This window comes from Bos indicus, chromosome 1, assembly GCF_029378745.1.
Source record: "Bos indicus isolate NIAB-ARS_2022 breed Sahiwal x Tharparkar chromosome 1, NIAB-ARS_B.indTharparkar_mat_pri_1.0, whole genome shotgun sequence".
NCBI classification, from domain to species: Eukaryota; Metazoa; Chordata; class Mammalia; order Artiodactyla; family Bovidae; genus Bos; species Bos indicus.
In genome coordinates, this window is record NC_091760.1 from 142,461,611 (window position 1) to 142,480,050 (window position 18,440).

The window sequence follows — 18,440 nt, forward strand, 5'->3', positions numbered from 1 at the left end:
TACCGCACCGACTCGTGTTACCTTGCCGCACACCGGGCATCCAGACGGCTCCTTCCTGTAGCGCACCAGGTTCTCACCGCCGCCGGCCTCCACGTCTTCCCTCTTCACCCGCCGCACTCCTGAAACCCCCGCCCGCGAGAGTCAGAGTCAGTGCGCACCGCACGCGGGAGCCCTGGTCCCTTCCGACGTCCGCCATCTGCCAGGGGCTCGCCCAGCCAGCAGAGGTCAGGGCTGCCCATGGGTGGGTCCAAGGAGCCAGCAGGGTCTCTTGTCTGTGATGCACTAGCGCCACCTGCCGCTCGGAGACGGAGCCCGGGCGACGGGGCAGGAGCCCACGCCACAAGCTCCTTACCGCCTGCCGCACCTGACACTTGCAAATCCAAGGGCAGCGAGTTTTACAACGCAGAAGAGTCAGAATGCGTTACCGTAAGGAAGGCATTTGTGCTCAACCTAAAGGCTCAAGACAACGGTGGGATTCTTTGAGACAGCTGAGAGTAGGCGGGAATACTTATTAAAAAGATAGTAATATTCATACTTAACATTAAATCAGCCCAATCAGGATCAAGGTAAACAGTAAGACTAAAAAAAAAAAAAAAAATTAAGGCATAAGTGTTCATGTGTGCGTGCTCAGTCACTTCAATGTCTGACTCTTCAACCCCATGGACTGCAGCCTGCCAGGATCCCCTGTCCATGGGATTCTCCAGGTAAAAATACTGGAGTGCGTTGCCATGCTGTCCTCCAAGGAATCTTCCCCACTGAGGGATCAAACCCTGGCCTCTTACACCTCCTGCATTAGCAGGCAGGTTCTTTACCACTAGCACTAGCTGGGAAGCCCAAGTGTTCATAATTGGGGTCAAAACAGACTGAGAAGTTCTCAGGAAACAAGGAATTTTTGGATACAAACAAGAAGTTCCTTCTCAGGGTCTCTTACTAACCACTGACCTGTCTTTCTGGGGCATTCTTGCATAAACCATGTGAACACAGAGCCAGGCTCAAACATGGCTGGCAAGGTGACCTGGAGACAAACAGTTCCCAGCAGTAAAGCATGCAGGTGTGCAGCTGGTGTGGTTTACGCTTCTATATAGAAGGGAAGGCCATGAACAGCCACAGAGTATTCGCTCATTCCCAAGGAAAATGATTTGAGCTGTGTCAGCTGTAAAACATTGTGAGATAAAAGTTGTATAATGCAACCCACACATGTGTCAATCAGGAAACACCTGACTTCTCCAGGTAATGGCAGCTCTTAGGGGCCCACCTGGGGCTTGATAATCAGGGTCCAGTTCAACCAGGCCAGCAGGTCAGCGCAGTGGTTATCCCCACCGCAGATGGTGAGGAGACAGGCCCAGGGGCGTGCCCAAGGCCACCTACTCACAAAGTGGACACCAGGCCCTTGGAGCAGCCCCAGATCACAGAGGGAGTGGTGGAGCTTATGAACCAGGTGGAGAAGGGCCAGGTAAAAAGGCAGGATGCAAACGTGAGGCAGGACGTGATCAGGCATGTATTAAAAGCCACGATGACACACGTACATACACAGCTGTGTGCAGTGGTCAGACTTCACGTACGAGTTTGTTATCTGACCTTTTTCCTCAACAGGCATATATACTCCATTCGTAATTCTTTGTAAAGTGACTTTTTTTTTAATAAGAAGGTGCTCTGCTCAGTGAGTGCTGCTTACAGAGGCCGGTTGGCAAGAGAGCAATGGCCTGCAGAATAAGGATTGTGCTGTGCTTAGGCAGTCAGTCATGTCCCACTCTCTGTGTCCCATGGACTGTAGCCCACCAGGCTCCTCTGTCCGTGGGGATTCTCCAGGCAAGAACACTGGAGTGAGTTGCCAATGGATCTTCCCAAAACAGGGATCAAACTTGGGTCTCCTGCATCGTGCGTGGATTCTTCACATCTGAGCCACTAAAGCTGAAGTGCCACTTAAAAAGAGGGTCTGTCAGAGCAGGTTCTTGGAGAAAACCTCAGGTGAGGTGCGTGCTCAGGACACACCTGTGGCCCAGGGGCCCAGGTCTCCTTCTTCTCTTTGGTGCCCTGGCCTTCCCGTCGGGTCTGCCCTGCGGGGCCCCCCGCACACACACCTCACTTCCTGTCTTACTCCTTCCCTCAGTTGCCCTGCCACGTCCCACCCCAATACTGACCCCACTTAAGTCCACTTTGTCTTGTGCTGGCCTCTCGTGAACCCACCACATGAAGGGCAGCCCCAGGCCCGCCAGACTTGGCAAGGGTCATCAGGGCCCTCGACAGACAGAAGGGGAAGAGGGGGAGTCACTCGTGGCCCCAACAGCATCCTCCTGCAAGGCTCTGCTGCACCCACATGGCTGCAAGCACACCCCATGTGGCACTTCATACCCCATCTTTTCCCTACTTATATCGGAAGCATTTCCTCAATATTAAACTCCTTGGAAAAACTGTTTTGGGTGACTGAGGACGTTCAGTCCCTCAAAGAGTCCAGTTCCCCTGATATCCTCCCCACGCCCCGTGGAGTGTTCAGCGCCCCGTGGAGTGTTCGGGACGGCTCCGGTTCCCACTGACATGTGACGCGACCATTCCCCGCAGGACCCGAGGCTGTGCCAGTTCCTGTGAGGCAGCGCCTTACAGCAGGCACCCACGGGGGCGGGGCGGCATCACCCAAGCCCACAGGTGCGCTCACCTTCCAGGTGCCGCCTCTGGTGGTCGAGCATGACGTCCTTGCGGTAGAACATCTTGTTGCAGACCTCACAGGCGAACTTCTTGTCCCCGTGCTTCTTCTTGTGCTTGGAGAGGTTGCTGTTGGTGGAGAAGAACCGGAAGCACATCTCACACTGGAACGTCTTGTCGTCTGTCGAAGAGGTTGGGAAAGGAAGCGGCTTTTAGGTGCGTGACACTGAGCGCTCGTTCCCCTGGGGCTGGCAATGAGGCCGAGGGGAAGGGCAGAGTCAGGAAAAGGCACTGCCGCCACCATCTGAACTGAGAAAACACCCTGCCCGGCCAGGCCTGAGGCATGTGCAGAGCGGACAGAGCTACTGCCCAGCCCATCCCCTCACCCCCAGGACACACATCTACAGCATCTGGGGATTCCTAGTGAGGCAAAAGGCCTGGGCCCTCACCCCCTAACCTGACCGCAGCCCCCACCCCTGCTTTCCCCACACCCACTTCGGACAAGCTGCCTCCCACCCCAGCCCAGGCTCAGCTCCCCACCCCAGCCCAGGCTCAGCCCCCCAGCCCCTCTTTCCCCCCACCCCACCCAGGCTCAGCTTCCCCAGAGCCCAGCTATCACCTGCCCCTTCTCTCCCACCTGGCCCTCCATGGGCTCCTCCCCCATCGCACATAGACATCCCCCGTTTCTCCCACCTGTAAACAGATTGCCTTGTTCCTAGGGCCCCTTTAGGAGACACATACCTTCCACCTCTACCCCTAATGAAGGCTCTGGAAATACCGACGGCCAATATCCCAGCCTCACCCCCAGTTCCTCCCCAAAGGTGGCCAAACTGCCCACCAGGGCCTCTGACAGTCCCCACCCTGCTCTTTCCTTCCAGGCAAGCAGGGCACCCCTCAGCCCTCCTGCCCACCCCCCTAGCCCTGAGGATCTGCTCCCCATGAGTGCAAACAGAGGGGCCATCGGGGGACCTGCGAGGCCCTGGCCTCTCGTCAGCTGTCCACCTTGGTCCCACCCACCTGGCCTCCGCCAGGGGATCTCAGCCAGCACTCTCCTCTCAGACTGGCCCCCTGCTCCCCCATCTCATGTCACCCCCTAACCCCCATACCCTCCCTGCTCCTGCCAGGACGCGTACCTGCCAGGGTCTGTCACCTAAACCAGCCCCATAAGGGAGTCCCCACTACCCACTGGCCCTCCTCCAACCCAGGAGCCCTGTCCCTTGTCGCCTGTGTGGGTGGGCATGACAGTGTGCTTCCTGCTCCGGAGTGAGGGCCAGAGGATGCTCTGCATCACACTCATCTCTGGGCCCTTGGTTACAGCCCACTGACCACTTCCCGTGGTCAGTCAGTGTGTGCTGAGTGCACCAATCCCAGAGTTAAGTTTCATTTTCTACATTGATTCTGACTGGGGTTCTCATTCTGCTTCACAATGGACCCCCATCCCAGAATCTCAGCCTGTGCACTGCAGACACTTGGGCTGATCATAGTGGAGGAGGATGGGTGGTGGGGGTGTCCCACAGTCGGCATGCTGAGCAGCATCCCTGGCCTCCCCCGCCCCAGATGCCGGCAGCACCCCCAGCTGTTACAAGCCAGTCAGCTCCAGACTCAGCGGTTAACTTCTCTCCTGACCCCAGTGTGCAGCCCCGTGAGGCCCAGGGGTGTCCACACAGTGCCCTGTACACGGGTTTGTGCATGTGTGCACAGCACAGGCACTTAGCATGTGAAGATTTTCAGACTTATTTTAACAGCTACACAATATTCTACTCAGTTCATGTATCACAATTTTCTTCATTGTTTTTGATACCAGACAATTTAGTAGTTCTTGGTAATTTTTTTTTCCAACTAGATTTCCCTAGCATTGATTCTTAGGAACAAGACCAGAGACAAGGGCATCTGCCATCTTGCTTAGTGAAGGGCCACACCATACAGCGTGCTGAAGCTGACGCTCCAATGCTTGGTCACCTGATGTGAAGAGCCGACTCACTGGAAAAGACCCTGATGCCGGCAAAGACTGAGGGCAGGAGGAGAAGGGGATGGCAGAGGATGAGATGGCTGGATGGCATCACTGACTCAGTGGACATGAGTTTGAGCGAACCCTGGGAAATAGTGAAGAACAGGAAGGCCTAGTGTGCTGCAGTCCACGGGGTCACAAAGAGTCAGACACGACTGAGCGACTGAACAGCACCCCCCTACAGTGCTATCCCAGCAGATTACTGGAGGCCCCACCCATCCTGGGCCTCCCAAACCACACAGGTGAGCGTCCCTCCTGGGCAGGTTGGCCCCACAAGCCCCAGATGGAACCCGACAGCCGTGCAAAGTGCAGTGCAGCCCTTGGACTTCAGCTCCCTCTCGCCCTAATGAGTCCCTCCCAGCGAATGGAGACGACCCACTTCCAACCTTTCCCAACCCACAGAGGTGGCCTCCGCCCAGCGACAGTGGAGTTGGAGCAGCTGTCGGGCCAGGCTGTCAGCTCGGGCGGCCTTTCCCGCCGTGGCATCCACCTGTCACCAGTTCAGGAGTCCAGACAGGCGCTCAAGGACAACCTTCTCCCACCCATAATCCTGTTGCCCTCGAGGTCTACACTGGTCTTTTGACAAAATGCAGCAACTGAGAATGAATACCTATTATGTGGTGTGTGGTCAGGCCACGCGGGACGGCCGTCCTCCGGCTCTCTGTCCACCTCCTGCTTGTCCAGCATCTGTCTCACCTCCACTCACATGAACCGCTCGCCCTCTGCCTCAGCTAGGGACTGTCCTAATCTTTAGGCCAGAAAGACTCCACCTGCTAGTTCATTCAAGGGAAATACCTGCCCTCGTGCTGGTCCTGGCTGTTAACCTGAGGGGCTGGAAGGGGTGTGCCCCAGCTGCTGGACTCCCTGGTAACTGACAAGCCAACCTGAAGGCAATCTCCCCCTATAAATGGGGTGTGTGTGTGTATAGCAGAGGCAGCTGTGGCTTCAGAGCCTATGTTTCTGACGTGTAAGGTAATGTCTCTGTCGCTGTCTCTGGACTTTCTTTGGTCTCAAGGACAGGCAACTCCAAGGCCTGCAAGCCTGGGAGTGTAGCTTGACACGCAGGCTCTGGTGAAGGGTAAGTGTGCAGGACATGGGATGGGGAATTTCCAGGGGGCTGGCTGCACGGGAACCCAGGTGGCTCTGTCTTGCCCGATGGCCTAGACGTGAACCTCAGCTCTTCTCTAACTCCCAAGAAAGGCTGAGAGCAGATGAGGGCCATTTACAAGAGTTAGACTTACGCCTCCTCACACCCAGGACAGGCTCCGCTGTCCTTGAGAAAAGCCCAAGAAATCATCATTTCAAAGCTCACACAAATCCCTGACTTAACAGCCTATGGAAGATACATTGTCCTAAGGTGAGTACTATATAAAAGTATAATGGTGCAAATATATATTACACAAATCAGCTCAGTTCCCAGTTTATCCTGTTTTCCATTCAAAACTTCTAACGTTTGAAATTACAGAGAAATTACACTTCAATCCACTGCTGCTCAGGTACTTCTATATAACAAAGAACCACAAGCATCTGTTTTAACAGAATTTTCTGCTGACGTGTAGCAACTGCTGCTTTGTCTGCATACATTCTGTTTCATTTGTGTCCAGAGAAATAAAGATAAAAAAAGGACAACTTCTCTTCCTCGGCTTTGAGCCAGTCTCACCAAACAGGACCTGTGTCACCCTCCACTCACCCAGTGTGCTCGTGCAGAACCGAGCGTGGCCACACGGGGCGCCATCGTCCCACTGGGCACCAAGGTCAGCTGAGGCCCATCTGACTGTTGCTTGCTCGCTAAGGCTAACATGTGTCCCACTCTTTGCGACCCTATGAACTGCAGCACACCAGGCTTCCCTGTCCTTCACTATCTCTCAGAGTTTGCACAAACTCACGTCCATTGAGTCAGTGATGCCATCCAACCATCTCATCCTCTGTCATTCCCTTCTCCTTCCGCCTTCAATCTTCCCAGCAACAGGGTCTCTTCCAATGAGTCAGTTCTTCACATCAGGTAGCCAAAGTATTGGTGCTTTAGCTTCAGCATTAGTCCTTCCAATGAATATTCAGGACTGATATCCTTTAGGATTGACTGGTTGGATCTCCTTGCTGTCCAAGAGACTCTCAAGAGTCTTCTCCAACACCACAATTTGAATGCATCCATTCTTTGGTGCTCAGTCTTCTCTATACTCCAACTCTCCCATCCATACATGACTACTGGAAAACCATAGCTTTGACTAGATGGACCTTTGTAAGCAAAGTAATCTCTCTGCTTTTTAATACACTGTCATCTATTTCTGCTTTATTGACTATGCCAAAGCCTTTGACTATGTGGATCACAATAAACTGTGGAAAATTCTGGAACAGATGGGAATACCAGACCACCTGATCTGCCTCTTGAGAAATCTGTATGCAGTTCAGGAAGCAACAGTTAGAACTGGACATGGAACAACAGACTGGTTCCAAATAGGAAAAGGAGTTTGTCAAGGCTGTATATTGTCACCCTGTTTATTTAACTTCTATGCAGAGTACATCATGAGAAACGCTGGACTGGAAGAAACACAAGCTGGAATCAAGATTGCCGGGAGAAATATCAATCACCTCAGATATGCAGATGACACCACCGTTATGGCAGAAAGTGAAGAGGAACTCAAAAGCCTCTTGATGAAAGTGGAAGTGGAGAGTGAAAAAGTTGGCTTAAAGCTCAACATTCAGAAAACGAAGATCATGGCATCCGGTCCCATCACTTCATGGCAAATAGATGGGGCAACAGCGGAAACAGTGTCAGACTTTATTTTTTGGGCTCCAAAATCACTGCAGATGGTGACTGCAGCCGTGAAATTAAAAGATGCTTACTCCTTGGAAGGAAAGTTATGACCAACCTAGATAGCATATTCAAAAGCAGAGATATTACTTTGCCAACAAAGGTCCATCTAGTCAAGGCTATGGTTTTTCCTGTGGTCATGTATGGATGTGAGAGTTGGACTGTGAAGAAGGCTGAGCGCCGAAGAATTGATGCTTTTGTACTGTGGTGTTGGAGAAGACTCTTGAGAGTCCCTGGGACTGCAAGGAGATCCAACCAGTCCATTCTGAAGAAGATCAGCACTGGGATTTCTTTGGAAGGAATGATGCTAAAGCTGAAACTCCAGTACTTTGGCCACCTCATGCGAAGAGTTGACTCATTGGAAAAGACTCTGATGCTGGGAGGGATTGGGGGCAAGAGGAGAAGGGGACAACAGAGGATGAGACGGCTAGATGGCATCACTGACTTGATGGACGTGAGTCTCAGTGAACTCTGGGAGTTGGTGATAGACAGGGAGGCCTGGTGTGCTGTGATTCATGGGGTCGCAAAGAGTCAGACACCACTGAGCGACTGATCTGATCTGATCTGATCTAGGTTTGTCATAGCTATTCTTCCAAGGAGCAAGTCTCTTTTAATTTCATGGCTGCAATCACCATCCGCATAGATTCTGGAGCCCAAGAAAATTAAATCTGACAGTTTCCACGTTTTCCCCATCTATTTGTCATGTGACAGGACTGAATGCCAAGATCTTAGTTTCTTGAATGCTGAGTTTTAAGCCAGCTTTTTTCAGTCTCCTCTTTGACCTACATCAAGACGCTCTTTAATTCCTCTTCACTTTCTGCCATTAGACTGGTAACATCTTCATATCTGAGGTTATATTTCTCCCGGCAATCTTGATTCCAGCTTGTGCTTCATCCAGCCCTGCATTTCACATGATGTCCTCTGCATATAAGTTAAATATGCAGGGTGACAATATACAGCCTTGATGTACACCTTTCCCAATTTGAAACCAGTCCGTGGTTCCATGTCCGGTTCTAACTATTGCTTCTTGTCCTGCATACAGGTTTCACAAGAGACAGGGAAGATGGTCTGGTATTCCCATCTCATTAAGAATATTCTTCAGTTTGTTGTGATCCACACAGTCAAAGGCTTTAGCTTAGTCAATGAAGCAGATTTTTTTTTTGGAATTACCTTGCTTTTTCTATGATCCAGCATATGTTGGCAATTTGATCTCTGGTTCCTCTGCCTTTTCTAAATCTAGCTTGTACAGCTGGAAGTTCTTGGTTCACATACTGTTCAAGCCTCACTTGAAGGATTTTGAGCATAATCTTGCTGGCGTGTGAAATGAGTGCAATTGTGTGGTAGTTTGAACTTTCTTTGGCATTGTTCTTCTTTGGGATTGGAATGAAAACTGACGTTTTCCAGTGCTGTGGCCACTGCTGAGTTTTCTAAATTTGCTGGCATATTGAGTGCAGCACTTTCACAGCATCATCTTTTAGGATTTGAAACAGCTTAGCTGGAATTCCATCACCTCTACTAGCTTTGTTCGTAGTGATGCTTCCTAATGCCCACCTGACTTCACATTCCAGGATGTCTGGATGTAGGTAAGTGATCACACCATCGTGGTTATCTGGGTCGTTAAGACCTTTTTTGTATAGTTCTGTGTATTCTTGCCACCTCTTCTTAATATCTTCTGCTTCTGTTAGGTCCTTGCTGTTTTTGTCCTTTATTGTACCCATCTTTGCATGAAATGTTCCCTTGATCTCTCCAATGTTGTTAAAGAGATGTCTAGTCTTTCCCATTCTATTGTTTTCCCCTATTTCTTTGCATTGTTCATACAGTCAGCAAAAACAAGACCTGGAGTTGACTGTGGCTCAGATCATCAGCTCCTTACTACAAAATTCAGGCTCAAATTGAAGAAAGTGGGGAAAACCACTAGGCCATTCAGGTATGACCTAAATCAAATCCCTTATGACTATACAGTGGAGGTGATGAATAGACTGAAGGGACCAGATCTGGTAGATAGAGTGACAGACAGACCTGTAGACAGACAGATAGTAATAGGCAGATAGAATGACAGACAGTCTGTAACACTGTGAAGGAGGTGGTGACCAAAACCATCCCCAGGAAAAAGAAATGCAAGAAGGCAAAGTGGTTGTCTGAGAAGGCCTTACAAATACCTGAGAAAGGAAGAACAGTGAAAGGCAAAGGAGAAAGGGAAGGATATTCCTAAGTGAATGCAGAGTTCCAGACAATAGCAAGAAAGCCATCCTAAGTGAACAATTTGACTGACGTGACATCAAAAATTGGTGGGTTTCCCCAGGTTTGGGGCACACGACTGCAGACTGCAGGTGGCGGGGCACATTATATGGATCCACCTGGAAGCTTCCAAGTCCGCTTCACCCCGTGACTGACGCTGCAGAGCAGCCTGAGCTCAAGTGAGACAAGACTCACCTGCCACTTCAGAAAAGCCCCACCGTGGGTGGAGGAAACAGCCTTGGTTTCCAACAGAAGCCCGCAGAGTGGAACAAGCATGTGAGTCAAACAAAGGGACAGAGCAGAGCCTGCAGGAGCAGGCGCCGGCGGGGAGGGCAGCGATGCTGGATATGATGGGTAAGGATGCCCCAAGATGAGGACTGGCCAGCACCTTAACAAGAATCAGCACAGAGTCACAGAGTGAACAGGGACCCACATGGAGGGTCAATGGAAGGGGATTCGGAATTAAGTGCTAACTTGGCAAGTGTCCAAGCCGGCTGCCACCAGTGCCCCCTCCCACCCCCCCGGCCCAGGTGCCATGATTCCGAGAATAGGGGCCGAAAAGACAACAGTGACCCTCCCCGGTGCCCATCCTCCCAGGGTGGGGATGGGGGGCAGCGAGCCTTCACCCACGGGGCGCCAGACAGAGGCCACCCTGACCGGCTGAGCCCCGCACAGCCATGTCCTGGCCATCCTCAGGGATTTATGTACATCATGTGTGCTCACCAGCTGTGAGCTGGCCAGACACTGAGCTCAGGATGCTTGGCTAGGCCCAGCAAGCCATCCTGGCCACAGGCTGGTCTGAGCATATGGCATCAGCCACACACAAGCAGACGAAGGTCCAGGTCATGAGTGGAGACCAGGGACAGAGGCAGGCTCAGAGCAAAACCAGTCAGTGAGAGGGAACAGCCAGGCCTTTGCCAGACACGGGTGGGCCCATGGAGGGAAGAGGGTGGATGGCTGAGGAAGGTCCTACCGATAAGGAGGCAGAAGCCCACTCCTCCAGCCGTGACCCCACCTCGGCACGTACTTCTCCCTTGATCCCCGAACAAACCCTCCTCGGCCGCTCAACATTCTTGGTGAGGATGAAACCTCCCCAGTCTCAGATGCAGCCATGGGCATGCTCAGTCGCTCAATCGTGTCCAACTCTTTGTGCAGCCCCATGGACTGTAGCCCATCAGGCTCCTCTGTCCATAGGATTCTCCAGGAAAGAACACTGGAGTGGGTTGCCAGGCCCTCCTCCAGGGGATCTTCCCAACCTGTGGATGGAACCTGCATCTCCTGAATTGGCAGGAGGATTCTCTACCACTAGCGCCACCAGGGAAGCCGCAAATGCAACCATATGTAGCTGCTTTTGATGAATAGTAGGAAATAAATTCTCTTTTAAATGGGAACTCTCCATCTGCATGTCTTAGCATTAACAGCTGCTTGAAAGCAAACCAAATGGAGCAGAATCTTAAAGGTGAGGTTACCAGTTAAATTCACCTTCACCCCCTGCTGGAGCACCTGGTTCCCACCCCGCCAGGTACCTGAGCCTCAGTGCTGGGCGGGGCCGCTCACCTGTGCGGCAGTTGTGAAACTCCAGCGCGCTCTGGATGCGGAAGGTCTTCTCACAGGTGCCACAGCGGTACCTGTATTCGCTGTCGACCTGATGGGAGGAGACGGGGGTGGGGGGTGGGGCAGTAGTGGGGCAGCTGGGACACCCTCTCCTCAAAGGAGCTGCTCCAGCAATGTCGTGTCTCACACTCCCTCCCTCTGCTACCCTCCTGCCCAGCTTAGAAACACGAACCGTGCCTGGCTGACCCACTGCCCTGGAAAGAGAAGCATCCAGGTGACCTCGGTGCCCACGTTGGCCTCCGGCTCCTCCCCGATCCGCGGCAGCACCCTGCCAGGCCCCGGCCTATCTCGGCCCCTCCGGCTCCCTCTCCCCACTCCCCTCGCCCGGGACTCTCCAGTCATCATTGCTTTTCTCTCCTCCACCACCCACCTCGTTCCTGCTGTGCTTGTACGAGACGTGCTGCTTCAGGCTCTCCTTGCGGCTGAACAACTTGGCACATTCCTCACATTTAAACAGCTTGTCACCTAAGGACAAGCCAGTGACGAGCACGTCACTCCTCCAGGCGCACCAAGACCGCGGTGCCCGCCTGGGGCCGCCGCCTGGCCCCCGGGCGGACATGGCGGCGGCAGGGACTCACCATGCGAGCGCACGTGCCTGCTCAGGTTGCTGCTGTTCTGGAAGACCTTGCTGCAGATACTACACTGGTATACCCGCCTGTGCTCGCCCAGCTGCCGCACCACCTTCCGCCGGATGCCGTGCCGGCTCGAGAGGATCAGGCTCCTCTTGAGGGTGATGGTGCCGCTCTGGTGATGCGGGAACCTGCGGGAGAGACGCACAGGCTGGTGAGGTGGGCGGGAGGCAGGGTCGCTGGGGAGAGAAGCTCAAGGTTAGTCATCCTGGAAAGGGCGCCTGTCGAATCTTCCCAGCTCGACACCGGAGGGGAGTGTTGGGCACAGGTGTCCCCCAGCTTTGGGGCTTCTGGATAAGGGAGCACCCTGAATGTCTCTGGAAGGGAGACACCCTGAATGTGCGGTGGCATCACTCAGCTTTTCCACACCAGCCACTCATCTCCCTCGGCATTAACTCTGGTCACCAGAAGCCTGGACCTCAGTTAGTACATTGGCCAGAGTGACCCCATCTCTTCTGCTTTCCTCACTTGCCTCTATCTACCCTGTTTCATATCTTCCCTGAACCTGATTTTTTCAAACTTCTTCTCCCTATTAAATGTGTTTCTAACAGTAAGTTACTGAAATCCTCTGGGCAATAAGATGGAGCATGAATAAGTAGGTCACGCTCACCATTTCTGACAATGCTCTGCTCTGCTCTGTTTTTGCACAGCTTCCTGGACTGTCTAGGACCAGGCATGCTTTGACACTGAAGGATGCACTCCAAAAAGGACCTAAAAACTGTCACAGGCTTATTCAACTTCAGGGCAAAAATTACCAAGAATAATAGCTAAAACAAACATTTTCCTCATTCACAAAAAGAAGAGAAATGCAGAATATTAAATTTACAGAAGTTCAGATACAAACTGTTCCATCATGGCAGCCTTGTTAGACACAACACAAGTATCAGCTGGTGGAAGAGTGGATGAACCAAGTGTGGTCCTCCCGCATGATGGAGTAGTGTTCCGACTTAAACCAGAAGGACACTCCGATACCTGCTGCAACACACATGGACCTCGAGGGCATTACACTAAGTGAAGTAAACCAGTCACAAAAGGACAAACATGTGTGATCTGTTATATGAGGTCCTGAGAGACATGAGTACCTCCTGTAAGGTCGTCACAGAGATAGAAAGCAGAATAGTGGGTGCCAGGGGCTGGAGAGGGGGAGATGGGGAGTTAGTATTTCATAAGGATGGAGTTTCATCTTGGGGAAGATGAAAAAATTCTGGAGATGGATGGAAGGTTCTGCAAAGACGTGATTGTTTTTGAAAACACTGAACCATACACTTAGAAATGGCTAAGATGATAAATTGTATACTATGTGTATTTTACAACAATAAAAAGGCTTTCTCATCTATTTTCACGGAGGCTGCACTATTAACTCCCTGAGCTCCAGGACATTCCTGCTGCTCCCCATGCATGTGCATTTCCCATAAGAAGTAAACCATCCCCTCTCATCAGGCTTTCCCTCTGAAATGGATTAGCCGCCACACGCTGCTGCCCATGAAGCCAGGCCGAGTGCCATGCTGGGACTTACTTTGGCACTGAGCTGGTGTCGCTGGGGGTGGCGGCCAGCTTTCCCAGAACAAGCTCCATGATCCGCTCATCTGGCGTCACAGTCACGGGCTCGACCTCAGTCATGATCTCTGTCACTTGCTCTGCAAGGAGGGGACAAGACAAGCTGTGTCACTTCTGGGGCCGTGGACAGAACACAGCTGAACCCAGATGACAGGCCCAAGGGGCGGCAGCCAGGCCAATGCCATAGACACGGGTCACAAGATTGACAGAGGGAAAAAAACAGCAATACTTTAGAATCCACACATTTGCCTGCAGATTGAAAAGAGCAAAATGTTATTCTTAAATCAAAACTGGAGTTGGAATCTGTGATTCTTTTTAAAACCACAGGAGTCATAACTCTATTTCAATCCCTTTTCATACCACCTAAAACAAAACACTTTGATATATAGTAGGGTCTTATAACTTATTAAATTCATCCTGACAGAGATTTAGGAGTATTAATTTCTGTAATTACACAAGTCATCGTATGTTCAAAAGCAAATAATCATTTTCTATAAGAGTTAAATACCAAATGACCACAGTAATAGGGACCCAGGACTGACCCTCTAAACAAATGAAATATGGGAAGACTACACAAAAAGATTTATCTACTTCACCTACTATGATGTGTCTTCCTAACGCAACTAATAATTAGTGAAATAATCACTTAATAAGTTTTTCACTTCTTTCTGTCTTTTCTTCTTGTTTATAGAGAAGTACAGAGACTGTCCAGGGGAAGCTTAAACCACTTCTCCTGAGAATATTATCTGAGGGCTGCTCCTCTGAATTCTCTTTAACTCTGAGAGAGAACAAAAATTTCTTGTCACTCACAAAGAAATCCTAGGCTACAGCAGACAGCAAGAAGAAAAACTGCCCAGTGGGTGGTCAGTGAGGAAGGCAGTGAGGGGACTCACGAGTGTCTGAGCATCAAGTCTGGTCCTTACATGCCAGACCCGCCAGAATCTGGTGGCACTTCTGGTGAGGCCATGAGGTCTGAGGGGACGTGGCCTCGTGGGGACCCCTCACCCGAGAGACCAGGTTCCCTCCAAACTCAACTGAAGCTACTATATTGTCAGAGTAACACCTTTAGCCATGGCCCAGAGTGCAGCTGCATGTCCGTTCACAGGAGACAGGGAGCAGACGCTGGAGCACCCACATGATGGACCGACATGACTCGGCACCGAAGGAAAGTGGGAAGCCCAACGTGGACAAGTCTTTTCCACATGTGGCCTGGAAGATGCTGAGCACAGAGCTCCCAGGATGGGTGGCTGAGGAGATGGAAATGTTCTGTCCAGACGACCACCTACAATGGGGAACCCGCCTATCAAAGTTCACAGCCCACGCACTCTACCAAACGCACTGGGAGTAAGCTGTACTCGAAAGAGCTGGTTCACAGCAAGAGCAGGGCTTAAACAGCACCTCCCTCTAGACTCTGGACCAAGTTCTCCTGCCTGGCAAGGAGGCAATATGGCCTCAGGCCCCTCCCTGCTATCATCACTCCTCCCCCAGGACCACGCCCCAAACTGGCTCCTCCCCATGGCCACGCCCCCAAGCTGGCTCCTCCCCCAGGACCACCCTCACCTGCTGGCTCCTTGCCTTCAACAATGACTAGAGGCTGCTCTGGTTTGGATGCTTTGGGTTTTCTTCCCCTTCGAGGCTTTTTCTTCTGCTCTTTGGTGGCACTGACAGTCTTGGGAACCTCAGCAGGTTCCCCCCGGGGCACATCTGCTTCCTTCTCCGGGGCTGACTCCTGCTGGCCGGCTGGGGCGCCGCTCTTGGATTGTTCCAAGTGGCCCAACAGGTGCTCTGCAGAAGATGCTTATGATGAATCCACCAGGCTGAAAACACTTAGGCCACAAAAACAGAGCCCCCACTACCCTTCTCCCCAACTGAACTACTCTGCTGAGATGGAGGACACACAGAGGACTTCAAGACAAAGCACAGATCCCTGGGAGGAGGCCCGCGGGACACAGGCCAGGAGAGGAGCCAGGGGAATCCTGACACCCTCCCCGATGGAAGTGACAGTGCGCGTCTGGGTGAACGCATCCGGAGACTCCCTGGCGTCTGGCCCAGCAGGCGCCTGCCCCTTACCATTCAGCAGCTGCAGCTCCAGGAAGGTGGCTGAACACACCTTGCACACCCACTGGCTGGGCTCTGCCTCCACCGGGGTGCTGTTCTCTGGGGTGCCTGCAGCTTCAAAAGACAAGGTGGGGGGAGAAGGTCCAGAAGTTCCTCTCTGTGCTGCCCAGCCCAGTGGAGGGCGCACCTGCCCCATAGGAGGTGACAATGACAGTGGTGACAACTGCCATCTCTTGGGAGCAAATCCAACCCTCCAAACACTGTTCTCAGAGTTTTACCCACAGGGACTCGTTCATGCCTGTAAGCATCCCCATTTCACAGATGAGGAAACCGGGCACGGAGAACTGGAACCAGTCTGAGGCAGGGCTGGCACCAGTCAAGGAAATGTACCCTCTTCACAGAAGCCAGTCCAGTGGGAACAGACACACACCCCTCCACACACACTGATGACTTCAAGGAAAAAAAAAAAAAAGGCATCCTAGAGCCCACAGCGAATTCTCTACTCTCTCACTGGCTCACGTGTCAAGAAGGGGCGAATCCACGAGTCAGGCGCCATGCCCTGAGCCCAGTTTCGCCATGGCTCCTGCCCAAGCACTGTCAACAAAACTTTTGCAATGACAGAAATGTTCTGTAACTGCCTTCCAGGTGGCAGCCACGTGTGCCTAGTGCCCCTGAGGAACTGGACTTCTGCTTTTACTGTATTTGAATTTAGGTTTAAATAGCCCAACCACTAGACCATTCAGGTATGACCCAAATCAAATCCCTTATGATTATACAGTGGAAGTGAGAAATAGATTTAAGGGCCTAGATCTGATAGAGTGCCTGATGAACTATGGAATGAGGTTTGTGACATCGTATAGGAGACAGGTATCAAGACCATCCCTATGGAAAAGAAATGCAAAAAAGCAAAATGTCTGGGGAGGCCTTACAAATAGCTGTGAAAAGAAGAGAAGCGAAAAGCAAAGGAGAAAAGGAAAGATATAAACATCTGATGCAGAGTTCCAAAGAATAGCAAGAAGAGATAAGAAAGCCTTCTTCAGCAATCAATGCAAAAAAATAGAGGAAAACAACAGAATGGGAAAGACTAGAGATCTCTTTTAGAAAATCAGAGATACCAAAGGAGCATTTCATGCAAAGATGGGCTCAATAAAGGACAGAAATGGTATGGACCTAACAGAAGCAGAAGATATTAAGAAGAGATGGCAAGAATACACAGAAGAACTGTACAAAAAGATCTTCACGACCCAGATAATCACGATGGTGTGATCACTGACCTAGAGCCAGACATCCTGGAATGTGAAGTCAAGTGGGCCTTAGAAAGCATCACTATGAACAAAGCTAGTGGAGGTGATAGAATTCCAGTTGAGCTATTTCAAATCCTGAAAGATGATGCTGTGAAAGTGCTGCACTCGATATGCCAGCAAATTTGGAAAACTCAGCAGTGGCCACAGGACTGGAAAAGGTCAGTTTTCATTCCAATCCCAAAGAAAGGCAATGCCAAAGAATGCTCAAACTACCGCACAATTGCACTCATCTCACACGCTAGTAAAGTAATGCTCAAAATTCTCCAATCCAGGCTTCAGCAATATGTGAACCGTGAACTTCCTGATGTGCAAGCTGGTTTTAGAAAAGGCAGAGGAACCATAGATCAAATTGCCAACATCCGCTGGATCATGGAAAAAGCAAGAGAGTTCCAGAAAAATATCTATTTCTTCTTTATTGACTATGCCACAGCCTTTGACTGTGTGCATCACCATAAACTGTGGAAAATTCTGAAAGAGATGGGAATACCAGACCACCTGATCTGCCTCTTGCAAAATCTGTATGCAGGTCAGGAAGCAACAGTTAGAACTGGACATGGAACAACAACAACAACAGACTGGTTCCAAATAGGAAAAGTAGTATGTCAAGGCTGTATATTGTCACCCTGTTTATTTAACTTATATGCAGAGTACATCATGAGAAACGCTGGACTGGAAGAAACACAAGCAGGAAACAAGATTGCCGGGAGAAATAACAATCACCTCAGCTATGCAGATGACACCACCCTTATGGCAGAAAGTGAAGAGGAACTCAAAAGCCTCTTGATGAAAGTGAAAGAGGAGAGTGAAAAAGTTGGCTTAAAGCTCAATGTTCAGAAAACGAAGATCATGGCATCTGGTCCCATCACTTCATGGGAAATAGATGGGGAAACAGTGGAAACGTGTCAGACTTTATTTTTCTGGGCTCCAAAATCACTGCAGATGGTGACTGCAGCCATGAAATTAAAAGACACTTACTCCTTGGAAGGAAAATTATGACCAACCTAGATAGCATATTTAAAAGCAGAGATGTTACTTTGCCAACAAAGGTTCGTCTAGTCAAGGCTATGGTTTTTCCTGTGGTCATGTATGGATGTGAGAGTTGGACTGTGAAGAAGGCTGAGCACCGAAGAATTGATGCTTTTGAACTGTGGTGTTGTAGAAGACTCTTGAGAGTCCCTTGGACCGCAAGGAGATCCAACCAGTCCATTCTGAAGGAGATCAGCCCTGGGATTTCTTTGGAAGGAATGGTGCTAAAGCTGAAACTCCAGTACTTTGGCCACCTCATGCGAAGAGTTGACTCATTGGAAAAGACTCTGATGCTGGGAGGGATTGGGGGCAGGAGGAGAAGGGGACGACAGAGGATGAGATGGCTGGATGGCATCACTGACTCGATGGATGTGAGTCTCAGTGAACTCTGGGAGTTGGTGATAGACAGGGAGGCCTGGTGTGCTGCGATTCATGGGGTCGCAAAGAGTCGGACACGACTGAGCGGCTGACCTGGGCCCCCCCGGGGCAGGCGCTTCTGCAGGGCAGTGCCCCTACCCCTCCTGGTACCTTCACCGGAGTCTGGGTCGGAGGAA

General features: G+C 51.1%; 1 protein-coding gene across 2 annotated transcripts in view; it reads right to left on the reverse strand.

Annotated features, from left to right (window-relative positions):
* Window positions 1-18,440, reverse strand: part of PRDM15 (PR/SET domain 15) — a 68,370-nt gene that overhangs the window by 19,145 nt on the left and 30,785 nt on the right. For both annotated transcript variants that reach the window (XM_070795252.1, XM_070795262.1), the window contains exons 6-13: window positions 15,569-15,670; window positions 15,059-15,283; window positions 13,458-13,578; window positions 11,891-12,072; window positions 11,683-11,777; window positions 11,256-11,343; window positions 2,654-2,821; window positions 22-119 (exon numbers count right to left, since the gene is read on the reverse strand). In XM_070795252.1, coding sequence (XP_070651353.1) covers window positions 22-119; window positions 2,654-2,821; window positions 11,256-11,343; window positions 11,683-11,777; window positions 11,891-12,072; window positions 13,458-13,578; window positions 15,059-15,283; window positions 15,569-15,670 — 1,079 coding nt within the window. The remainder of the gene's footprint in view (window positions 1-21; window positions 120-2,653; window positions 2,822-11,255; window positions 11,344-11,682; window positions 11,778-11,890; window positions 12,073-13,457; window positions 13,579-15,058; window positions 15,284-15,568; window positions 15,671-18,440) is intronic.